Below are 25,184 nucleotides of genomic sequence, written 5' to 3' on the forward strand. Positions count from 1 at the left end.
CCACACAGGGGAGGACATCCTCCTCTTCTTAGCTGGCTCCATTCTCTCCTGAGTTTCTCTCCTCACTCTCATAAACCTCCAAACGGTCTCCAAACTCTCACTAACCGCAACTCTCCATCAAACACCCACATTTTGAATGAAGTCTGAGGGGTTTATATCGCTGTCATATCTCGCGGCAAAGTTCGAACCACTTCATGAACCAGTCACGTGGTACAGCCGGGCAGCGAGGCTTCGGACGTCATCATTTTCAGCTCCTCCCATAAATGAAGCAAGCCTCGATACGCGCTTCGCGGAAACGCCCCCTCCATTACTCGACACACGCTCCGAAGCCTCGATACAGAACGTCCCATCACTACATAGCTGCACTGTTTTTTAACTGGAAAACACCCAAAAAACTAAAATTTTTTCCATAAAATACATTTCAAGAAAGATTTCATTGCTATTATAATTAGGCCTTTAGATTGGCACCAAGGTTGATTTTGATTCATCATTATGTTTTTTTGCAGGGGCACAGTAAATGTAATAATCATAACCTATAATGGTATATGATGTTTTTCACTTTTTCCACACTAAATGTTTATTACCTTGCTAACGTAAATAAAAATACAAGCTCAGTTTGAACTAGAAAAACATTTATTTTAGAAAGATAAACATGAACATTTATGTTGTTGGGGATGGGGAGAGAGACAGTGTTGAAATCTCCCAATTCTTTGAATCTTTGGGCTGAAGGAAGGACAATACTCGGTGTATATATGCTCAATCAACAATCATTTATTTCCATACAATTCAACACAAAGAGCATTTAGAAACATCATGATGGGGAGACATGCCTGAAGAGGGTCACAGCAATCTCAAAATGCAAGCCCAAACATTAACATTCTTTCTCTCTTACGGCGCCTAAGTTATGACCTCGGCAGTTGTTTCTCTGCTCTCTGTAAGGTGGGGGTATGGAATGTGGTCTATCTCCCCTATCTTAGACACAGAGTCTCCTGCTTACAACCTTCTTTTTATGATTCAACAATTAAGCATGTCAAGAAAACAGTGTAATACATTCCCAGCAGATCAAGGATACAGAGTGATGCACATTTATCTAATAAACTAATAAGTGAATATGTTCTTTTAACTCAAAAGTATAATGAGAACTAAACTATATACAGATCACACACTCTATATTAAAGGGTATAATATGATCTACAGCAGTATTCTAATTCAACTACTTTGATTACATATATAAGGTAACATATGATAACAGAATAATCTGATAACAGACAGGGAGAGAGGTAGTATGTGTCTGGGTGTGAGAGTCCTGCTCAGTAGTGATGTGCGATACCACTGATTTCCTTTCCGATCTGATACCAACTAATATCAACGATACTGATCCGATACCGATACTTTGTACAAAAATTTATTTTATTTATTGTATCTTTTATTGTATCTCAAATTATAGCGTCATAATGATTACAGGACATCAGATACTTGTTCTTATCACTTAATAATGCAGAATTCATCATATAGAAATAAAAAATCTGAAGTTGTTATTTGAACTATTTGAACACCTTGCCAGCCTGTAGCACTAAAGGACTCAGTGAGAGCACCTGTCCCTGTCCTCTTCAGTTCGCCTCAACATATGCTCGTCATATTCTGTGATATGATTTACTCTGAGCTGTTTGACAAGGTTAGTGATGTTGCCACAACCATTCATGCCAACCCTCCCGATTTTTCCAGGAGAATCCCGAATTTCAGTGCCCCGGAGCCACCATTCTCCCGAATTTCTCCCGATTTTACACCCGGACAACAAAATTGAAAAACCATATCGCAGAATTCATAGGGCCCAGCCAATTCCAGTTTCCAGATACTTAGTTTTAATATTACTCTTATTTCTCTTTCTGGGTCGCAAAAAAACTTTTAACATATTTTCAGGTGAGAATGTAGCTGTGTGAACTTCAAATATCTGAGCCGACACATCGTCTTCAAACCCCCGCGGTCTTTCGCTACTCGGGTTAAACATGATATATAAGTCACTTTGATAATTAAAAATGTTATTGTTTGGCTTTTTCAGTGTTTTATTTGTTCGGGAGTAAATCGGGTTGGCTGAGATTAAAGTTATTAGATTAAATTAAATTTAACTTTATTAATCCCTCGGGAGGGTTCCTCCGGGGTTTTCACACAGCTGAATAAACGTCAAACAGGAAATGATTAAATAGAAGTGTGAGACGGTCGAGGGTTTACACCAGCGCCCGGTTATATTTTAGATAGCAAGGAGCAGACGGCAGTTTCATCCCACCGAGGGAGCTCGTGACGCACTACCTGGCTTTCTTTAGACCGCGAAGGCCGGGTCCTCAGGTGGAAGCAGCCTCTGAATTTGGACCCCTGCTGTTTCCGGGCCGGCCCATTAGAATGGTGATATTTAACATATTTTATCCGATAAATAAACACTGTAATTTATTTATCCCCCCCCCCCCCTTTTTGAATGTCTCCCTAATTCTGAGGTCTCAAGGTTGGCAAGTATGACCACAACACCTCCCTTTTTTGACACATGTATCGCAAACCACGCCTCGGCTGTTTGTTGATGTAAAATACGCCCGCACATGATTCCAATTACGCTCAGCCAGTGTTGTGAGTGCGCGCGCCAAGGGGCAGCAAGACATTTATACAGCCGCATTTCGCACATGACTATGAAAGGCAGAAGAGGAAGTAGTTCCTTGGAATGTAGACAATCCGAATGATATAGTTTCTTTCCTCTGTGTTCCTGTTAATGATAATATTTTTACCCTAAATTACTAAAATATTGATATTTTAATATGAGAATCGATTCTAGAACATAAACGATTGGTATCGGAGGAATCGATATTTCAGGATCGATCCGCACATCACTACTGCTCAGATGGGGCAGTTGTTACAAATGGTCACACTGTGGTCCTTGCATGTATACTTCTCACATTTGCAGCAGGTGTTGACAACTCTTCTCCTTTTCTCTTTGCAAAGTTCGCACTGCCTCCTGCTCTTACATTTAATGATGGGAGAGTGGCCTGTAGCCGCTGCAGCAGTAGTCAGATTTGTGACTACTGCTGCAGCGGCTGATGAGCGAGGAAGGTGCCCTCTCTTTGCTATGTGTGGGTTCACCAGCATTTCTCCCACTTCTTCAATGAAGAGCCTCCGTCTGTGTCCTTTCTGCTTCTGCCAGGATGACTCGATTGATGTCCACAGGACGTAGGCATTGTAAAGTGAAACATCAAGGACGTTGTGGAAGAGGGCCAGTGGCCAGTAATTTGTTCTCCTCCTGCAGGAGTAGGTGCCAACAACCTAACAAAAAAAGAAGCATAAAACATACATATATATTAGACATGAATATGAGCAAGAATGAATAAATATATGCATAACTGGTTCGTAATGACACCTACCATATCAAGGTTGTCGACACCTCCTTTGCATTTGTTGTAATCTTCGATTATTACAGGCTTTCTCTTCCCTTCTTTGCTCACGTCTGGGCGGCGGTGTTTTGTGCTTAGTAGCAGCACATTCTTGCCCCGTCGGGGGATGTAAGACACAAGTGTGTGGGTGTTTGTAAAAGCGAAGATGGAGGAGAAGATCTCTCTCTTTTTTGCCTGGAGCAAATGAGGTGGAAGCTCAGGCTTGTTTTGGCGAATTGTGCCAACCAGGGCCATTTTCCTCTTGAGTAGCTCATCTGCCAGTGCACAGGAAGTGAAAAAATTATCACAGGTGACGACGTGTCCCTGGAGCCCCTCTGTCATGTCCAGGACCACCCTCATCCCCTGGTTGACTTCAACACGATCTGGAGCTGCTTTGCCCGTGTACACCTGCAGTCTCCATGCGTAGGATGTTTTGACATCACAGGCTGCCCAAATCTTGATACCATATTTGGCCGGCTTCTTTGGCATGTACTGCCTGAAGCTACACCTGCCTTTGAACGCGACGAGTTGTTCATCCACACAGAGATCTCTGTCTGGGCTGAACAGCATCTCCAGGCGGTGCGTCCACATATTCCAGACTTTGCGGAAGGGAGCCATCTTGTCAACACGGCGTGGGGGGCGGGATAGCTTATCATCGAACCGCAGTGCTCTGCTGATGTGGTGAAACCTCTTCTCGGACATCGTAGCCCGGAAAATGCTCCGTCCCCATTTTTCACTCCAGAGGCTCAACGTGGATTCGTGTTTTGACCTGTAAACACCGGACAAAACGAGCAGCCCCACATAAGCCCGAAACTCCTCTGCGTCTATATCTCGCCAGCCGGGAATTTTGCGATTCCCATGCAGGTTTGTCATGGACACAATATGCTTCACGATCTCATCCGTTAGAAACAGCGCGAAGCTGGATATGGGGTCAACGATTCGGAGAGTGGCATAGCGTGTAGGTCCCGGGGTCAGACCAGTGGCTGCTGGGATGTAGCGGAACGTCTCAGCGTTTGTGGGAGACCAAGATATTTTTCCATTTTTTGACGTCCATGCTGCTTCATCAATTTTCTCTCCGTTTTCATCTCCGGCCGCTGCTGTTTCATCAATTTTCTCTTCGCTTTCATCTTCATCCGAGTCGGAACTGGACCCCAGCTGCTCTGTTTCTGCCTCCGATACCTCCTCCTCTTCCTCCTCGTCCCCAGATTCCACGGGGGATAACGCGGAGCTATCCTCGTACTCAGAGTTCATGATGACTGGATATCACGGATATTTAAATAGATTTCCTTATGCGGCCAGGAGATCGTTTCTCTTGCCTTCCCTTTTGCCAGCACGTGCAGGACTAAACCGATTCAAAACTCTATCCGGTTAGTCGTGACGCATGGACCCTGCTTCCGGTCAGTCCAGCTAACGTAAAGCTACAAACATCTCTACTGTTTAGGCTACGTCCACACGTACACGGGTATTTTTGAAAACAGAGATTTTCCGTATTCGTTTTTTAAAAAAAAAAATCCCGTCCACACGTGAAGTTTTGAGAAAAATATCTCAGTCCACGCGTAACCCCCCCTCCAACAAAACAAAAACAAAGGCAAACGCTGTAATGAGCACGCCAAAGCAACAGGTGGCGATATAATCCTAACCTTGCAGAAATGTTGGCCAATCGGAAGTCTTGAAGCCAGGGCGGGAAAGCATCAACAAAGACGGTGGAACTTTTTTTTACTTCCAACTTTATTTCTTAAGAACAATAACAACAAATATAAAAAGTTTGGCTTCTTACTTGAGAACTAAAAAGCATTCGAGTCTTTCCTACTAGAGTCAGTATAGCCAAATAGCACATTTTGGTAAAAAAGCACAAAATCCGATAAGACATCGCATAGAAGCAGAACTGAGTCGTACATGTGACAGACAGTGAGGTGGAATTATTCCTCAATATCACACTGGAATATGAAACAGCAAAAAAAACAAAACAAGAAAACGTGGACTGGGAGACTTGTCAGGGGAAATAAGGTTAGCCTACCATACATGTATAAACGAATGCCCTACTGTATTTCAGTAGCCCAATTATAGATGCCTTTAGCACCTTTAGGTTTGACCTAGTAATGATACAGCTCGGCTTCATTTCTTTAACTACTGTGTAGCTTAACCTACACGAAGTCATCATAATGACAGATTTATATTCATCTGAATCTGCAGTGTAACTGTGTTGGTGTTGAATCCCTACCTCAAGAATGTTGTAGAGTTAAAAGTATAGGAAAAGAGAACACTTAACCTAAAATATTTAAGTGTAGCACTTAAGTAAATATTAATCTTGGTATTCCACCACTGATTTATTTTTAACATTTATTGTGGTTAATTAGTTTTTCATTGTTTTATTCTACCTTTTGTCAAGGCAAAACTCAAGGGCCACAGACAGGACAGACTTGAAAGAAGACTTTCAACTGAAACACATTTGCGTAATGTTGCAGAGGTGGACATACAGATGAAGAAAAGAATTCTGGATATGATGGAGACATCTGAGAGGCGAGCTTCTGAACATCACAGTAAATTATAAGTCACTCTTGAGAGACAAGTTCAGTTGCAGATGGATTTTTACTGCTAAGACAAGTCATGCATCCACCACCACAACCTTTCAACCTGCCACCACACCATGGTGGGCACATCTATGCATGTGCACCACCACCACACGCTGTACCTGGCTCATTTCCACCCAACAGTACTGAAGGAAAAAATGTCCATCCCGGTTTTCCCTCCAAGGCACGAGCGATAAGCAGAGTTCTGTCCTTTCCTTCTAAGATTCCTAATTATTTAAAGTAACACTCAGGTATGCCATTCAGCTGGGTTAGTTACGACGTCGGGAGCAGCTTGGGAGAACAAGGAAACACAGACTGCTTCAGGTTGTCTTCCCAAATCGACTCAAAGGTTTATTTGATACACAGCAGTTTATATAGAGAAAAAAAGGTTCGTGTGTCAGCTTTCCCAGTTCAAACCGGTACAGACTAAATAAGGAAACGTCTTCCTGCCTTCTGAGCAAAGTATTCCTTGTGTAGTTTATCAGTTCAGCTACAATTTATGATCATCCCAGCAAAATACACTCCTAGACATAAAATACAGAGTTCTTTCATTAGTGAATTCTGAAACAAACCACCTAGCCTTTAACGAGCCTTTTCCAGGAGATAAAGAAAAAGGGAGGATGGGAGTAAGGAAGTGGTCTCATCTCTGTGGTGTTTTCGACCTTGGGGTACCAGCCTGTGAGTCCTACACATTAATTCTTGGGTCAGAGAGAAAGAGAAAAGCAACTAGTAGATGGGCCTTATTGAGTAACAGTTTTCCTGTATAAAACAATATCCTGTAAATGCTACCATGGTATCAAAATATCACAACAAGTACCATAACTGAGCTGCCAAGCAGCACACCCTACCCACCCCTCCAAATAATCAGACCCAACCAATATAACCCCTTCAATAAAATTATCTTATCTTACATAAATAGGCTGTTGATTTTCTTTACTCGTTTCAGTTATTACCAGCAAAATAGTTGCATGTTTAATCATCTGGGAATTTACCCAGATTTATTTATTTAGACAGAGATCTTAACCCCCCCCCCCCCCAATGTTCAGCACAAAGTTACACCGATGCATGTTCAGGATCACAGTGCATAGATTGTAAAGTGTCACATATCCTGACTTACAATTTCTGTAGATATGACACAGTCCTTCAATAGAACAGAAACCCTTTTTTATCGATGGGGAATTTAGTAAGGACTCTCCTGACCCTCCTCCTTTCTGATGTCATGCAATCAGCTCTGTAGTAAGTCTGTGTGTCTGGGTGGTTGTCCTTTTCCTGCTGAATTACTTCAGTGACTGTAATCTATCATGTCCCTGTTAGCCTCACAGTAGTTGTGGAGGACAAATCTGGCATAAATGATAAGGGGAAGGTCATTCAGATTAATGTCCACAATACTCCAAACCATGTTTTCAGTCTGCCAAAAGCACATCCAATGACCAGGGAGAGACTGGTCGTGATTGATGGCGAAAATATCGAAAATATGTGTACCATTGTTACACATCCAGTTCCTCAGGGTGTCTTGGCTGGACTTCAAGGTTCAACGACAACACAAAACGGTTTATGCTATATGGTGATTGACAGCTAGTGGCAGGTCTTATCAGTGGGCCTCTGATCAGGTCCACTGCAGCAGCTATGTAAAAAATGCCTTCTGTAGTACTTGGGACATGTTTTACTTCGACCTCACTGGATACCAACCCTGATGTGCAGGTCATTAGGATCATTTGGATGGTCACTTTGAAACAGCACTATTTAATTAACTAACTACCTAGTGTTATGGAAAACTTGGGTCCACTTGCTACATTTGCAAAACCATCTATCAGGAGCCTTGGTGTTAGTATTGACTCAGCTCTGACTTTGGATGCCCATGTAAAATCTTTGGTTCGCTCCTGTTTTTATCATTTGAGAAACATTGCTAAGCTGAGTCCCATTGTATCGCGCTCCGAATTAGAAATTGTCATTCATGCATTTGTTTCATCTCGTCTGGACTACTGTAATTCTTTGTTTACTTGTTTATGTAAAGCCTCTTTGGATCGTCTGCAAGTTGTTCAGAATGCTGCTGCAAAGCTTCTGACCAAGTCCTCCAAGTTTTCCCATGTCACACCCCTGCTGATTCAGCTGCACTGGCTCCCCGTTAAATTCAGGATCCAGTTTAAGGTTTTGACCTTGACTTTCAGGGCCCTGCATGGACAAGCACCAACATATATAAGTGAACTTTTGCATCCATACATTCCCAGCAGGTCCCTGAGGTCATGTGACCAGGGCTTGCTTGCTGTCCAGCACACGAGGCTGAAAACAAAAGGCGACAAAGCTTTTGGAACTGTGGCCCCCAGATTGTGGAACTCTCTCCCTTTGAGCCTGAGATCTGTGGACTCAGTGGTCGCTTTTAAAAAACAGCTAAAAACCCATCTTTTTAAACTTGCTTTTAGTTGATTTTTATTTTTAGGTTTTAGCTTCTGTGAAGCACTTTGTGATTTTTATCTTGAAAGGTGCTATATAAATAAAGTTTTACTTACTTACTTACTTAATCCTTGTTACAAGTTCTCATCTGTAGGCAAGTGATTACAGACTGTATGTAAACGATGGACGTAGTCATCGTGACATCAGCCATGGGCACTTAATCGATATTAAATGAAAACCAACATTCAGAAGATCTAATTGAAGTACTCTTGCCCATCTTTTCTTTCTAAATTCTGTCTCCTTTAAATCATGTAGTGTTTTCCAGTTGAAGTCGGAATTTTCAACTCGTCCACGAACTGGCCAAAAGTCCTGTGATGTCATTTGTTGTGAACACCACAACAATGGAGGACGTTGAGCAATGATATACCTATTGCTTAGTCTATGGCTATTTGTCACATGTGGGGGCCACGCAGCCCGTTCTCACTCCCGAGGCGTAACATGTCGACCTTTTTGTCACGTCCCGCGGCGTTCCTGAGGAACGCGAAAGGAGACCTTCGGCGTTCTTATGGTACGTGGCGGGTTATGGCTGGAATCCAGTGCAATGACGCTCCCGCGGTAATAGACGTTCCAGCCCTGTATTCCAGCCCTAAACCTAACCTTATCCCTAGCCCTGACCATAACCTTATTCCTGACCGTAACCAGGACTTTAATGATGTTAAATAGCGTGTTTCTAAGCGATTTGAAGAAAAAGAGCGAACATGTGTAGATTCAGTCCAGACGGTTCTCATATTTCCTGTTTTTTCCGAGGTCGTCATTTAGGCACGTGGTGGGTAGCCGAAAACGTAATATGGTGACGATTTGTCACCTAGCGTAAAATGTTACGCTTTGGGTGTGCGAACGTGTTGGGCCACGTTGTTATTTATAAAGCCTCGTTGCCAGGTTTAAAAAATATATGTTACTATAAGGTAGACTTGTAGTCAAGACCGCCTAAACCAGGACCAAGACAATACCAAGACAGACCGAGTCAAGACCAAGACAAAGTCGAGACGAGACCAAGATTTTATGCATTGATTAAAGTAAAAACAAAAGGCATTTAATACTATTTTAACCCAAATTGACACCATTAATCAACTGCATAAACCACTTTGAGGGAGGAATGGTTTGCACACTTGATCAATACTCACCCATTGGCTGTGAGCCAGAGAGGGATCTTCCTGAGAAATTGATCAAGTGATTGTATGACTTGCTACAGTTATATAGCAGCAACCTGAAGATCAAGCTGAAAGCATACGCTGCTTTACTGTCCATTTAGACTGTAATGGGTTATTTTGTCATACATCACAAAATAACCATGATGTATACTGTCTTCACTAATACCTGAAACCAGAAAATCAAATAATAAACTCTAAATAAATGATACAATTTGAAAAGTTTCTGACATCAGTGGTCATGGAAACCAAAGGCAAGACAACTGGCCTTTTCTTTGGAACCACAGCAGTTGCACCACATTGGTCATTACAAATACTTCCAGTTTATACAGGGCATGAGTTTTTCTTTTTTTTTCTTTTTCCTTTTTGTTCTTTTGCCATCAGAATTATTGTCTAAAGGCCAAGAAAGATGCCCAACGGATTTACTTTACCAAATTGATCATTACTGTATTGGTCCATTCGATTGACCTTTGTCTTTATTGTTTATTTTATTTTCACTTGCTACACACGGGACAAACATGACTGGGGGAAAGAAAGAGAGGTAGGGAAAGAAAAACAGCAGGGAAGAGGAACAAAGGCAAAAAACAAAAACAAACAAACAGACAAAAAATACAAATATCAATCACCTGGATCACCTGTTGAGAAACAAAAAAGAGAACAACAAGCAGAGAGAACAACAAGAGAGCAATATAATAAACAACATCATTGCGATGATCTATGTAAATATAACAGTAAATACTAAATATTGAATATTATTGTGCAGCACATAAGATCGACAGTGCACAGTGTGCTTTGAGTTAGCAGCCAAAAAAGGTGTAGTTTGTGTCAGTGAGCACCTGTGATGATCTGCTAGAGGGTGTGGGGAGCCATAGCCCCGTCCTCCAGGGCATGAAGCAGGTATGGAGGAGTTTCAGGTTCCAGACATCCAGAGTCCCTCGGAGCACAAGAGACCAAGGAAGACCAACAGAGGGGCAACCGTGCCACTCTCTCAGAAAGAGCTGAGGAGAGCCCCAGATGAGGGGTCACTCAGCAGCCGCGGAGCAGAAGCCAGAGGGAGTTGCAGTGACGCGCCCGTGAGCTCTGCCGGCAGCCAGCTGTGCCAGAGTGGACCGGGCCCCAAAGGGAGCCCCAGGCTCCACGCCCCGGCAAGCAGCCATTAGGACTGAGCCGGTGCATACCTGAACGCCCATCCCTGGACACTAAGAACCACCAATGCACCGATGTCTGAGGGCATCTGCCACTGGCAGGGGGAGTGGTGGGGGGAGATAGGCCTCCATACCTTGGAGGGCCTGAGATGTCCCCAGAGAGGTGGCGTCTGATACCCAACCTGACATATTGACATAGACAAACAGGCACACACAGACACAAACATCCACTCCCACCCTCATGCTCTCATATGCACTTACTCAACATGTGGAGACAGACAAAAATAGACACTGTACACACAATCACACTCCCCAAGCATACTCTATACCCCAGGTCTAGGTACCTTTGCCCCTGGAGGGGAAACTGCACCCAGACCGAGGTAGTGTTACCCTTTTCCCTGGGGTGGAGAGAAGCAGACCGCCCCGACTCGGCAGCAGCAGGGAGGCCCCACGCTACAGACCCCAATTGAACGGCCAACTCCTCCTCCCAGAACCCCCACCACCACCACACACACAGACACACACACACACAAAACATATTAAGGATTGTACATTAACACAAAACTGTTGTCAGAACCATACCATTTCACCAGAGAAACAGACACACACATATGAAGAGAGAGAGAGTATGCATGGTATTCAAACGAATACCAAACAGCCATCATAATTTGTCATACAATGAGAACAGGACAAATCAACAACTGACAATGACTAATTAATATTAAAATCTGTAACATAATGTTTGGAGTTTAGTCTGTTACTGTTGCTATTTTTACCATTTCTTCTTGGAGCAACTGTGACCCACATTATTTCCTTAGGGATTAATAAAGTATTCTGATTCTGATTGTTTCAGGATGACCTGCCATCATCCAATCACACATCTGCTTACCTCCATCTGTTGCTCGTTTCTCCTCGTCTTCTTTTCTCTTTTTTCTAAACTGAGCACCTGATGGCTTTGAACTTTTCTTGTCCATCTTGGTTTTAATTTTGCACTCCAGTATGAACAATCATCCCCCAACTCGAGGATCACCACAACATGATCTAACAGACCTACACCTTAGTTCACAGATTCACTTTGTTTATTCCTGGGATTTCACACAACCCAGGATTCAAATCATGAATACATAATGGGCTTGGATTTACAACATTATGAATGAAATGTGCTCTACTTGGAAGCAGCAGGTCTTCCTCCCCTTTCGACGGGTTGTGTGTGAGACTTTAAATCATCAAATAAATATAAATTTTAAATTGTTATTGATCCTTTACCCCGAGTCCTAAAGTGTATATTTATTTTCTTACTCTTCTTATATATACTGTTGGTTTACTTGCACTGCTGTAACTGGAGCCTCGTCGTCTCGTCTCTCTATATCCTGGACTGCATGTAGCGGAGATGACAATAAAGTTTACTTTGACTTCAGCAGCGAGCATGCGCACCGAGGGCTCTCGCGCTCACTTTTCGGGTATAGAATTTCGAAAAAGACATCGGTGCAAATTATAAGTCTGTATTATAATGTCTGGTGTTTTCGTGTTTGTATTTATTTTCTTTTATTTTGCGAGTTGGTTATTAGACGCTGCCCCAGCCGGTCAGAGACTCCCCCGCCGCCCCGCCCTCTCCTCCCTGAGCCGCAAGCAGCAGGCGCACCTCGCAAACGGAGGGCGCCCTTACTCCCAGCAAATGGGCGATAGAAAACCGATCGGTGCCTGTGACATCCCCGCTATGCGCTGGCATGACGTCGGGGCAGCATGAGTGCGAGCATTTTTTTTTGCCGGTGCCGGTGATGCCGCCCCTCACCACGATGCCGCCCCGGGCAACTGCCCGTATCAAAAACAGCTTCTGGTGGCCGGTATTGACAACTAACTCTTATGACTGTCTTGCTTCTCCGTAGCGTGTTTGGCATTTTTTAACCTTTATTTTTAAAAAATAAAATATTTTCCATAAAATACATTTCAAGAAAGATTTCATTGCTATTATAATTAGGCCTTTAGATTGGCACCAAGGTTGATTTTGATTCATCATTATTTTTTTGCAGGGGCACAGTAAATGTAATAATCATAACCTATAATGGTATATGATGTTTTTCACTTTTTCCACACTAAATGTTTATTACCTTGCTAACGTAAATAAAATTACAAGCTCAGTTTGAACTAGAAAAACATTTATTTTAGAAAGATAAACATGAACATTTATGTTGTTGGGGATGGGGAGAGAGACAGACAGGGAGAGAGGTAGTATGTGTCTGGGTGTGAGAGTCCTGCTCAGACGGCACAGTCGTTACAAATGGACACACTGTGGTCCTTGCATGTATGCTTCTCACATTTGCAGCAGGTGTTGACAACTCTTCTCCTTTTTTCTTTGCAAAGTTCGCACTGCCTCCTGCCCTTAAATTGAATGATGGGAGCGGTCCATGAAGCCGCTGCAGTCAGATTTGTGACTACTGCTGCAGCGGCTGATGAGCGAGGAAGGCGCTCTCTCTTTGCTATGTGTGGGTTCACCAGCATTTCTCCCACTTCTTCAATGAAGACCCTCCGTCTGTGTCCTTTCTGCTTCGGCCAGGATGACTCGATTGATGTCCACAGGACGTAGGCATTGTAAAGTGAAACATCAAGGACGTTGTGGAAGAGGGCCAGTGGCCAGTAATTTGTTTTCCTCCTGCAGGAGTAGGTGCCAACAACCTAACAAAAAAAGAAGCATAAAACATACATATATATTAGACATGAATATGAGCAAGAATGAATAAATATATGCATAACTGGTTCATAATGACACCTACCATATCAAGGTTGTCGACACCTCCTTTGCATTTGTTGTAATCTTCGATTATTACAGGCTTTCTCTTCCCTTCTTTGCTCACGTCTGGGCAGCGGTGTTTTGTGCTTAGTAGCAGCACATTCTTGCCCCGTCGGGGGATGTAAGACACAAGTGTGTGGGTGTTTGTAAAAGCGAAGATGGAGGAGAAGATCTCTCTCTTTTTTGCCTGGAGCAAATGAGGTGGAAGCTCAGGCTTGTTTTGGCGAATTGTGCCAACCAGGGCCATTTTCCTCTTGAGTAGCTCATCTGCCAGTGCACAGGAAGTGAAAAAATTATCACAGGTGACGACGTGTCCCTGGAGCCCCTCTGTCATGTCCAGGACCACCCTCATCCCCTGGTTGACTTCAACACGATCTGGAGCTGCTTTGCCCGTGTACACCTGCAGTCTCCATGCGTAGGATGTTTTGACATCACAGGCTGCCCAAATCTTGATACCATATTTGGCCGGCTTCTTTGGCATGTACTGCCTGAAGCTACACCTGCCTTTGAACGCGACGAGTTGTTCATCCACACAGAGATCTCTGTCTGGGCTGAACAGCATCTCCAGGCGGTGCGTCCACATATTCCAGACTTTGCGGAAGGGAGCCATCTTGTCAACATGGCGTTGGGGGCGGGATAGCTTATCATCGAACCGCAGTGCTCTGCTGATGTTCTTAAACCTTTTCTGTGACATCGTAGCCCGGAAAATGCTCCGTCCCCATTTTTCACTCCAGAGGCTCAACGTGGATTCGTGTTTTGACCTGTAAACACCGGACAAAACGAGCAGCCCCACATAAGCCCGAAACTCCTCTGCGTCTATATCTCGCCAGCCGGGAATTTTGCGATTCCCATGCAGGTTTGTCATGGACACAATATGCTTCACGATCTCATCCGTTAGAAACAGCGCGAAGCTGGATATGGGGTCAACGATTCGGAGAGTGGCATAGCGTGTAGGTCCCGGGGTCAGACCAGTGGCTGCTGGGATGTAGCGGAACGTCTCAGCGTTTGTGGGAGACCAAGATATTTTTCCATTTTTTGACGTCCATGCTGCTTCATCAATTTTCTCTCCGTTTTCATCTCCGGCCGCTGCTGCTTCATCAATTTTCTCTTCGCTTTCATCTTCATCCGAGTCGGAACTGGACCCCAGCTGCTCTGTTTCTGCCTCCGATACCTCTTCCTCCTCGTCCCCAGATTCCACGGGGGATAACGCGGAGCTATCCTCGTACTCAGAGTTCATGATGACTGGATATCACGGATATTTAAATAGATTTCCTTATGCGGCCAGGAGATCGTTTCTCTTGCCTTCCCTTTTGCCAGCACGTGCAGGACTAAACCGATTCAAAACTCTATCCGGTTAGTCGTGACGCATGGACCCTGCTTCCGGTCAGTCCAGCTAACGTAAAGCTACAAACATCTCTACTGTTTAGGCTACGTCCACACGTACACGGGTATTTTTGAAAACAGAGATTTTCCGTATTCGTTTTTTAAAAAAAAAAATCCCGTCCACACGTGAAGTTTTGAGAAAAATATCTCAGTCCACGCGTAACCCCCCCCCCCCTCCAACAAAACAAAAACAAAGGCAAACGCTGTAATGAGCACGCCAAAGCAACAGGTGGCGATATAATCCTAACCTTGCAGAAATGTTGGCCAATCGGAAGTCTTGAAGCCAGGGCGGGAAAGCATAAACAAAGACGGTGGAACTTTTTTTTACTTCCAACTTTATTTCTTAAGAACAATAACAACAAATATAAAAAGTTTGGCTTCTTACTTGAGAACTTAAAAGCATTCGAGTCTTTCCTACTAGAGTCAGTATAGCCAAATAGCACATTTTGGTAAAAAAGCACAAAATCCGATAAGACATCACATAGAAGCAGAACTGAGTCGTACATGTGACAGACAGTGAGGTGGAATTATTCCTCAATATCACACTGGAATATGAAACAGCAAAAAAAACAAAACAAGAAAACGTGGACTGGGAGACTTGTCAGGGGAAATAAGGTTAGCCTACCATACATGTATAAACGAATGCCCTACTGTATTTCAGTAGCCTTTAGGTTTGACCTAGTAATGATACAGCTCGGCTTCATTTCTTTAACTACTGTGTAGCTTAACCTACACGAAGTCATCATAATGACAGATTTATATTCATCTGAATCTGCAGTGTAACTGTGTTGGTGTTGAATCCCTACCTCAAGAATGTTGTAGAGTTAAAAGTATAGGAAAAGAGAACACTTAACCTAAAATATTTAAGTGTAGCACTTAAGTAAATATTAATCTTGGTATTCCACCACTGATTTATTTTTAACATTTATTGTGGTTAATTAGTTTTTCATTGTTTTATTCTACCTTTTGTCAAGGCAAAACTCAAGGGCCACAGACAGGACAGACTTGAAAGAAGACTTTCAACTGAAACACATTTGCGTAATGTTGCAGAGGTGGACATACAGATGAAGAAAAGAATTCTGGATATGATGGAGACATCTGAGAGGCGAGCTTCTGAACATCACAGTAAATTATAAGTCACTCTTGAGAGACAAGTTCAGTTGCAGATGGATTTTTACTGCTAAGACAAGTCATGCATCCACCACCACAACCTTTCAACCTGCCACCACACCATGGTGGGCACATCTATGCATGTGCACCACCACCACACGCTGTACCTGGCTCATTTCCACCCAACAGTACCATAACTGAGCTGCCAAGCAGCACACCCTACCCACCCCTACCTTTGCAGGGAGCAGGGCAATTTTTCTTCACACAAGCACTTTTGGAGGATGATATTTGAAATAATCTGCATCGTTACCTATGCTGGGAAATTAATAACTTATGTTGGGAACTTTTGGGGCTGCATCTGTATGCTCAACTGTTGGCATGTTAAATGTTTTCTATTAGCTATTATGCAGCTCAAATCCTTTGTTCAAAACAGCACTTTGACTTTGACTTAAGTGTAAGAGGTCTTCCTTGTAATTTACAGCCCCCCCCCCCCCCCCCCCCTCCAAATAATCAGACCCAACCAATATAACCCCTTCAATAAAATTATCTTATCTTACATAAATAGGCTGTTGATTTTCTTTACTCATTTCAGTTATTACCAACAAAATAGTTGCATGTTTAATCATCTGGGAATTTACCCAGATTTATTTATTTAGACAGAGATCTTCTCCGAGCAACTCAGCCTCCACTCTGCATGCTTTAAATCTGTTGCTCTTCTGCTTCTACCATTCTGCGTTTCAGATCCACAGCCATGCAGCCCGCCCTCTCTCCTTTCTCCTCCTCACCGTGGTCACTCAGAACCCTGTCCCAGCCTCCATCTTCATCACTACCAGCATTTTGACTGGGGTGTGGCTTGTGTAAAATCCTGTCACTGCTGAGATTTCTTCTGCTATGATGGGTCATTGGAGTCTAACTTCCTAACAGTTACATTGATTTCTGTATCTCAATAAATCATGTTCGGTTTTTCCACATGATCTCTCCTTATTGAACTGCTTTTGTAGATAAGCTTCAAGCCAGAAAGCAACAATACCTAAACCAAAAATATCAGTGAGAAAGTGTGTGGACTATCTCCAGCTGTGTTTCATGCATTAAAGATAACTTCAGACACTGTCTGGTTGTCATGTCTGAAATAGGCTGTACAGTCACACAGATACAAGACAGCAGTCATGTTTCTAATGATATAAATCAACCAGAAAGATTATAAAGATAAAAGCTGTGAGACCCCACTTGTTATCATTACATGAAGTGATTTAGAAATAATATGTAAGCTTTCAGGGCAGCACTCACAGCTTTTTAAAACTGATTACCTGATGGTGAGCACACACAGGTATATAAACATACAGGTGAACTCTAAGAGGTTATAAAGAAGAGAGCTGTGCTGCTATTTTTAAAGAACACAATTTATTCACATTTTTATATTTACAATCAGTTTTTATTTATATAAACAAAATAAACATTACAAAACTAGAACAAAACTATATTATGTACAATATCAACAGTTTCTCCCCTATTTCCTCTTTTCTTCCACCCATCTTTGTCTCTCTGCCTCATAGAAAGGAGACTCCTGAAACTCCTTCCAGGTCATCCCCTTGGCCAAGCCCTTGTGCCCGGGCAGAGAGTGCACTTTTGAAGGGCAGTAGATATATTTCCCTGCCACTCCAGGGAAGCCTGTGTGAACATGTGAGCTATTTGGGCCCTGTTTCAGGTCCATGTGGCAGAACCTGCAGAGGCGGCCTGTTTGTTGGGTTTCTGGCCTTTTCCTCTTTTTCTCCATCCTTTCCTCTGACCTCTTCCTGGTAGCATCCAGTTCCCTTTGGAAAAAGTCTGTCTGGGCAAATTCCTCAAAGGTCATTTTAGGGTTAGTGATTCCCTCAGCAGCATAAGTTTGATGCACCTTGTGGGAACTGTAGAAATAGCGCACAGGCCCTCTCTGGTAAAAATAATCGACGGTGGATCCATCTGTCTCACATTGAGACTTGGGCTGTCCACAGGCAAGACAAGTCTTTGTCTGCCCTTTTTCCCCTCAGGCTGCTGCTGTGGCTGCTGCTGCTGTTGCCTTTCTAAGATGCCGTCCACAATCTTCTCTGTTGAGACTTGTGTCAGTGGTGTAGACGGGGCAGGAGGAGGTGGGTTAAACGCGGCAGGCTCTATGGTGATTACAGGGACACTAGTTGTTTCACTGCCTTCAGTTAAAGAGTGCCACAGCTGCTGAGTCTCCAGTAGTTTTTCTGGGCTTATGTTCAAAGATGAACTGGTGTTGAGAAGCTTAGCCAAGTGCTTCAACTACCAGGATATGTGCACCTTGGATGTGGGACGCAGCAGGCTGTTGGGATCTGTAGCCGAGTGATGGACCATGTCTGCATAATCTTGATCCACAAGCTTCAGGATGTCCTTCTTCCCATGGTACTTTTGCAACAGATCATCTATTGCCTCTTTCATGGGTCGTGTCCAGCATGTGTGGTCCAGCACAAAAACCCGTCCACCTGTCTTTATAGGTCCAGTGCGAGCACTCCTTGGTGAGGCCCGCATCGGCAGAGGTAGAGCTTCAGAGATTTCTGGGAAACATTAATAATAGTTACTCATATATCATGTAATGAACTAATAATAATAACGTATACATTAATAATAATAATAGTAAGTACACGGAATTGTTTGACAATACCACTATGTTAACTTACCCATGACTGTTGTAGGTTGCTGGGTGTCTTCTGATGCTAACTCCTGCTTTAAAAGTGCACCAGAGAAAGGGTGGGTGACAGGTGGTGCTGGTGTGGGGGATGCCACACCTAGCGGTGCCAGGCTGGAGGAGGGTCCTGCTGCTGGAACCTGAAGTTGGGCAGCCACAGGTTTTGGAACAGAGGATGGGGGCTGAAGGGCAGCCGGTTCATCTTTTCTCAGGGTTTTGTGTTTGTCCCAGTTCAGAGGGACTGGACGGCAGCCTGGCTCTCTGTGTTCAAGCCCAAATCGCTCTCCAGTGTCTCTGTCAGAGAGGTGAAGTGCAGGGTACTTCTCCTGATCAGTCACTCTTCTGGAGGCTGCATTCATCTCCACCACTAGAGCTGGATCAAAAACAGAAGGGAGAATGACACCTGGATGCTTAAGGTCCACCAGTCTTTGGTAGTTCCATCGTGCCACCCCTGTCATGCCCTGGACTTGGAATAGTTCATTGGATACATGAGTCCCGGTAATCCACTGGGCCTGGTGGAAATGATAACCCTCCTGCTGTGAAGTGCCTCGGACAGGAATCCAGATGGGGACCTTGGCACCTTCACCAGGGACATGGTTAAGCTGAAGAGTCCCACCATACCTAAACATTACACCCTCTGAGAGTTCAGGGTCACTGAGGCAGCCACGCAGAATGTGGACTCTCTGAATGCACCACGTCTTCAGCATGGATGGCTTGAAGAGTGGGACATTGTTGGGGTCTGTGGCCAGGTGAAAATGATTCAGGATCTTTTCCGCTCTGTTCAGCAGCTCAGTGGGTTGTGGTATTTGGATCCTGCAGTGCTCCCATATGTGTTGCTTTGTGGGATTAGCAGGATGGATGCCACAAAACTTATAAGCATCCTGGAGCCTCTTCAGGTCCGCCTGATCAACCACTGAGAATGCAGCAGAGAGAAGCTGGCAGAAAGTGCTGAACAGAGGATGATGCTCAGAGGTACACTCCACTCGCCTCAGGCAGTGGAACGGGTCCACTGGTACCAGTGGTAGCCGGCCTTTTCCACTCCTGCATCACTGTACCTTTTGGCCATTCCCTGGTACATGGTTCAGTCTGAGACCTTTCTGTCTCAGACTGAACCATGACCCACGAAACACTCAGCCAGTTTTCATTCATTATGTAATAACTGGACATGACCCCAGATGCCAGCGTGACTTTTCGTGCCACCTTCCTGGTGTGGTCAGACCTGAAGATGTGGCCTGGATGAGTTTGGATATGACTGGATGTTGACGTCGGAATTCGTCGAGCAGGCAGTCAGTCAGGTAATGGCTGGACACAGAAACACCACACCAGGCATGTGGGTCTTCATAAGACCTGAACTCCTGTGGCTTATTTTCCTTCCTCAGGAACTTCCCAATGGTCCTCTGTCCATGGGCTCCTGCCTCAGAATCCCAGACCGATTCTGTGGCATGGAGGTACGCCAGGTGAGCTCGCTCGTACTTGAGGTGCATGAGTTCATTTAATTGTTTTGCAATATCTGCTGGAGATTTCCCAGTCCTCCTGAGCTTATCCATAACAGACTTGCAGATGGCCTTTTTATATGTAAGAAAAGCAGGGAGAAGGTTGGTAAACCTTTTGGGCAGTTTCTCCAGCCATCGTGGATTGTCAGCAAACCAGTTCCTGCGACAAGCCCTGCAGCAGAGTCGTGAGGACAGGATGTAATACTGACCACTGGTGCCAACAATTACTCGTGGCCTGCCCACACCAGCAGAGACCACTTGTGAACCAAAGCAATCATGGAGACATGGCAAGATATAATTGTTTCTTAACCTGACCATGATAGCACTAACACTCTCAGGTTGGAGAAGAAGGCTGAAGAAGGGGTGGAGCTGGAAGAAATTTGGCGATGGTAGGTCAGCCACTGTATCTATGAGCTCAGGCTGTGGAGGGAGACGCCAGAGTGAAGTCGCGTTCCCTGTGTGACGCACTGGTCGAGACCCAGGCCACAGTCCAAGGTCCTGAAGCTCAGTCTTCATCCACAGCTGCTGGTGAGTAGAACAATTCCAGCTGCTGAGGTCATACTCATAACCAGCCACTGGAACTGGAACAGCTGGCTGAGCTGAAGGATCTGGGATTGAAACGTAAATATTTGACAAAACAGTGCTACTCTTATATTGTTACTGTTGGAATACACAGAAAAAAATAAAAGACATGCAGTATACGCTCACCATCTTCACTGCTGTCTTCAAAAGTCAGCACTTTGCACACAGATGTGGAAGCAGCATCTGTACTCGGTCCTGAAACAAATGAATGCAGTCATTCTGTAATTCATTTGTGCAAATTATGAGCAAGATGACAAAATGTAACCTGAGCGTGAATAATATGCTATCATTAATGATCTATGCTTTAAGCAGACGTTTAACTGAACATCAACTGTAAATGAAAATAGAGAGGGACCAGGATTTGACTCAGACCTTTCTGTTTCACTGACCTGTGGTCTCCTTAAGTAGAAATGCCAGCTCCTGTGGGAGGGGCGCAGGTGACTTCCTCTTCACACTTGAGGCTGCACCTACAGGTATAGTAATCGAAAAGAGTAATGGAAACATTTTTTTACTCTAGACACAATAAACAGAACATTTAATTATATGAAAAACATTATAGTTGTTTTGTACCATCGGCTGATGATGCCTGAGGTTCTGCAGTTGTACTGGACGGTGGTATGGACAGTGCAGCAGATGGAACTACAACAAGAAAACGTGTCAGCAGCTTCATAATTTACACTGTATGTGAGTGTTGCTGTTAGTAGGAACTCACACATCCATACTCTTACTTCTCCTGTTTCTCATTGCAGAACAAATGTAATTTATTTATATGCAACCGAGATGCCAAACCAAATCATTTTAACCTCTTCTCATCGAAGCAGGAGGAGCGGTATAAGTCAGTGAACAACATGCATTCAGGTGTTAGTAACTACTGCTACTTGTTTTTAACACATTCATAGAGAACAAGAACACATACTCACCCTTTGTGGTTGAGTCCTCAGGACAGTTAGCATAATGCCAGCTGTTAAGAAATATATTCTAAAACACTTCTTCAGTAAAGACTCAGAGAAGAGAAACACACAGAACTTCTTGCTAGCAAGGGCAGCCTCCAGACTGAGAGACTCGCGCTGAGAAACTGCCCCGGTCTTTATTTATACTTCAGTGAGCGTTTGTTCCTTACATTGGAATGTGGAGGTGTGTGTGTGTGTGTGTGTGTGTGGTCAGAGTGTGGCCCCATAAACAACTTCCCTAAACCTGCTGGTCTCGAAGTCCAGCAGTTCATCAAACCAAAAAGCACTTAGACTAAAACTGACATAGCTACGTTAATCCTACCGTAAAACAATAAGACAAGGTACGACCTCTCCCATGCTCCTAGGATGTGGGGGTGAACACCCTAGAATGTTACAGACCTCCTAGGATGAGACATTCTTTCAATATGCCACCAACTATATACTTCTACACACAAATAATTACATGCAGCATTCTACCATATGCAAACTTATATCATTAAAAGATTATACTGACTACTAAGTACAATTTTCCTATTAACACCAGCATACAACTATACTATTAGCGGAACATCGCCAGAACGTGGCCAGAACACACAAAACAAGAACAAGACAATATATAAAAGTTCAGGCTCAGCTTTGGAGAGCAATTATGGGCGACCATGGCTCAGGGGGTTGGGAAGCGTATCTGTAACCGGAAGGTCGCCGGTTTGATTCCCGGGCTCTCTGTCCTGGTCGTTGTGTCCTTGGGCAAGACACTTTACCCTACCGCCTACTGGTGTTGGCCAGAGGGGCCGATGGCGTGATATGGCAGCCTCGCTTCTGTCAGTCTGCCCCAGGGCAGCTGTGGCTACACCTGTAGCTGCCTCCACCAGTGTTGAGAGTGAGTGAATAGTGGCATTGTAAAGTGCTTTGGGTGCCTTGAAAAGCGCTATATAAATCCAATCCATTATTATTATGTAAAACAATTGTACTCCAGTTCTGAAACCTTTCATTTGAAAACCTGTGTTTGCTCCTGAAGCTCCTCTGGGTGTGGACCCTGCTGCTGCTGGCACAGTGACTAGTTATACAGAGACAGAGGACAGGGACATATGAGACAGAAACAGACTTAGCAATTATCGCTTCTGACATTTAGTAATAACGCAGTACTTACAGCTCTGCATGTGTAGTTTTACAGGTGACATGCTCAGCATTGCGTCCTCCAGGTCTTTATCCTCATCCATCCCTATGATGCGGGCAACAATTAGATAAATATATAATGAACTTATATTTCACATCAACACTGTTATTAAAATATTATTAAAACAACTTACCCAGGGGTTTAGTTGGAGCATTTGTGGAAGCAGGCGCAGACTGCTGCAGCTTATGCATCCGTGTTCCTTGACTGCAGCTCTTCCTCATGATAAGGTCTGCATAGCCGTCACCTCTGCCGTCCCAAATCTCCTTCCAGGTGCTCTTGGCTCATGAGCCAAAGCCAACCAGCTGATCATCCTCAGAGGCTTCTGCAGCAACACTCACTCTGCTGGCCTCATAGTCCAGAAGAGCTTTTATCTCTGCAAAGCTGAGGGTATACTGTACAAATGAATGCAAGCTCTCCTTGCCATGCCCTTCTTCCAAAGAGGTCCCTGCATCCACTTCTTTCCTGAGATCTTTGATCAGGTACATGGTGTACCCGACATCATTCTCCAGAAGCCACCGGAAAGATTTCCCTTTATATTTTCCAAACTGCAGGATGTACTCTCCCTGCACTTCCTTCATGTTGGAGGCATCGCCTCCTCTCTGATAGATGACAGTCAGAGCATCGTCTTCCCTCACAGGTGCAGACTTGTCCTGAAGCTTGGGGTCATTTTTAATATCCAAGTGGCCTCTTGCGGAACGCCACAGAGATTTTCCCTGGATATGGCGCAACAAACCTTTGTGCATCTTGACATGCAGTGAAAAAATAAACAATTATATTAAACAAAATTGATTCCAAACAGAAACAAAGACATTCCAGGTTATAATCTTGCTGCTTGGTTTAGACAGCAGGATGCAGGAGAACAATAACGAGACACAATTTGAAAGAACATTGACAACATTTGCGATAAAATTGTTTTTTCCTCCAGGTATAACAAACTGTTCTGTCTGTAAATAAAAACCTTTCATGGTTGAATGATTATCTGCAAAATTTGTGGTAACTGCTTAGCAGTCATGGCACATAAGAATTGCTGGTAGATTATCAACATATCTATTTAAGCTATCGTGTTTATTCATACACGAGTGGGCATTGCTCATGTTAGAGAGATATCAAGACAGACTTCCGCATTGATAAGATTACTGCCCATTACAAGATGAAAGCAATACATTTTTTAAGCAGGTTCAGTCATTTAGCATGTCATCTCATAACAAGCCACTTATCGGTTATTTAATTGTACCACATTATAGTAATGTCAGTGTCACAGCAGTCAGAAACCTACAAAGTTTATTTAACAGTAAAACACGTCAATGAAACACGCAATTTATTTAAGGATCACGTTCATTCATTTTTTACCGTGCCACTTTACAACAGCAGATAAACTCCCACCGTCTTTAACTGAGCGATGGATGCTTCGTAAATGCAATCGCAACACGCCTATTACCTGTAATATACAGCTGTAAATGTATTCTGTTTGTTTATTCTTATTTCAAACGACGTTTCTTACCTTTGATCAATGAATGAGGAGCGTTGGGATGTGTTGCGAGAGGTGAGTTACTTGTTTTCTCTCCCGAAACGTAAAAGAGGAGATTTTTTCAAAGTGCCGCCGCATCTCAAACTCGCAACAGCGCCGGAAGACCGTAGTGGCCAAAAATATATCACACCCGTAGTGCTTTAGCGCTACCATAGAGAATGAATGGGAAACAGTTTAGGGCCGTTTAGCTAAACAAACCCAAGCATCGCGCGGGGGCATTTAGATTAATGTCCACAATGCCCCGAACCGCGCTTTCAGTCTGCCAAAAGCACATCCAATGTGCATTCGAGCTCGAATGGTCATTAAATAAAAAGATCAGCCACACTGATCATTTTATTAAAAATGAAAGAATTTAGACAGTTTTTAACTCTCAGTGATACCGCAGTGTGTGTTTGACTTTGGGACCTGAAGCGGAGTCTGAACTCGGAAATTAAACCTAGTCCTTTTTTATGCTTTTTTTTAAAAACGAATACACGTAACAGTCAACTGTCTTCAGCTGCAGCAGAGTGGCGCAGCGGAAGCGTGCTGGGCCCATAACCCAGAGGTCGATGGATCGAAACCATCCTCTGCTATCTGTTTTTGTCCCTTCAAGATTTCTGACGTAATTCAGTGATCCCAATCTTTATGCATTTCCCACACAGCTCATGGATGACCGGTTAAATTCAGTGTCCTTTTTTAGTGATTAGAGGTTTCTTATATGAAGTTCATTTTTACATTATTTCTCACTGGACATGAACCTCACGTAAAATACAATCTCGCGAGA

At 43.7% G+C, this 25,184-nt stretch overlaps 3 protein-coding genes and 2 long non-coding RNA genes across 5 annotated transcripts; 1 reads left to right on the forward strand and 4 right to left on the reverse strand.

The window, feature by feature from the left end:
* Window positions 1-751: 751 nt before the first annotated feature.
* Window positions 752-4,663, reverse strand: LOC309692217 (piggyBac transposable element-derived protein 4-like). Its single transcript, XM_082510514.1, has 2 exons — window positions 3,402-4,663; window positions 752-3,303 (listed from the first exon to the last, which is right to left on the reverse strand). Exons 1-2 carry the CDS (start codon window positions 4,659-4,661, stop codon window positions 2,881-2,883), a joined length of 1,683 nt encoding a protein of 560 aa, XP_082366640.1. The 5' UTR covers window positions 4,662-4,663; the 3' UTR covers window positions 752-2,880.
* A 657-nt stretch (window positions 4,664-5,320) lies between these two features.
* LOC309692223 lies at window positions 5,321-8,499 on the forward strand. The gene is made up of 2 exons (XR_014272250.1): window positions 5,321-5,417; window positions 5,800-8,499. It is a non-coding gene; the product is annotated as an uncharacterized lncRNA (long non-coding RNA).
* On the reverse strand, window positions 6,309-10,370 carry LOC309692226. The gene is made up of 2 exons (XR_014272251.1): window positions 7,981-10,370; window positions 6,309-7,860 (listed from the first exon to the last, which is right to left on the reverse strand). It is a non-coding gene; the product is annotated as an uncharacterized lncRNA (long non-coding RNA).
* A 2,493-nt stretch (window positions 10,371-12,863) lies between these two features.
* On the reverse strand, window positions 12,864-15,066 carry LOC309718498 (piggyBac transposable element-derived protein 4-like). The gene is made up of 2 exons (XM_082553811.1): window positions 13,496-15,066; window positions 12,864-13,397 (listed from the first exon to the last, which is right to left on the reverse strand). The coding sequence occupies exons 1-2, from the start codon at window positions 14,747-14,749 to the stop codon at window positions 12,981-12,983; spliced, it is 1,671 nt and encodes a 556-aa protein (XP_082409937.1). The 5' UTR covers window positions 14,750-15,066; the 3' UTR covers window positions 12,864-12,980.
* A 2,504-nt stretch (window positions 15,067-17,570) lies between these two features.
* LOC309718081 (uncharacterized protein) lies at window positions 17,571-21,722 on the reverse strand. The gene is made up of 6 exons (XM_082553057.1): window positions 21,687-21,722; window positions 21,337-21,405; window positions 21,156-21,233; window positions 20,893-20,961; window positions 18,684-20,792; window positions 17,571-18,560 (listed from the first exon to the last, which is right to left on the reverse strand). The coding sequence occupies exon 5, from the start codon at window positions 20,698-20,700 to the stop codon at window positions 19,840-19,842; it is 861 nt and encodes a 286-aa protein (XP_082409183.1). The 5' UTR covers window positions 20,701-20,792; window positions 20,893-20,961; window positions 21,156-21,233; window positions 21,337-21,405; window positions 21,687-21,722; the 3' UTR covers window positions 17,571-18,560; window positions 18,684-19,839.
* Between the last annotated feature and the right edge of the window lie 3,462 nt (window positions 21,723-25,184).

The sequence above is a fragment of the Aulonocara stuartgranti genome, assembly GCF_965226115.1.
Source record: "Aulonocara stuartgranti genome assembly, chromosome: 2".
In the NCBI taxonomy this organism is placed as follows: domain Eukaryota; kingdom Metazoa; phylum Chordata; class Actinopteri; order Cichliformes; family Cichlidae; genus Aulonocara; species Aulonocara stuartgranti.

What these genes read in the sequence shown, in the direction of transcription:
- LOC309692217 (XM_082510514.1), bottom strand. Translation starts at nt 4,661, where the DNA reads ATGAACTCTGAGTACGAGGATAGCTCCGCGTTATCCCCCGTGGAATCT. An exon ending in GTGTCGACAACCTTGATATG is followed by an intron (nt 3,304 to 3,401) that starts GTAGGTGTCATT and finishes TTTTTTTGTTAG; the next exon opens with GTTGTTGGCACCTACTCCTG.
- LOC309718498 (XM_082553811.1), bottom strand. Translation starts at nt 14,749, where the DNA reads ATGAACTCTGAGTACGAGGATAGCTCCGCGTTATCCCCCGTGGAATCT. An exon ending in GTGTCGACAACCTTGATATG is followed by an intron (nt 13,398 to 13,495) that starts GTAGGTGTCATT and finishes TTTTTTTGTTAG; the next exon opens with GTTGTTGGCACCTACTCCTG.
- LOC309718081 (XM_082553057.1), bottom strand. Translation starts at nt 20,700, where the DNA reads ATGAAGACTGAGCTTCAGGACCTTGGACTGTGGCCTGGGTCTCGACCA.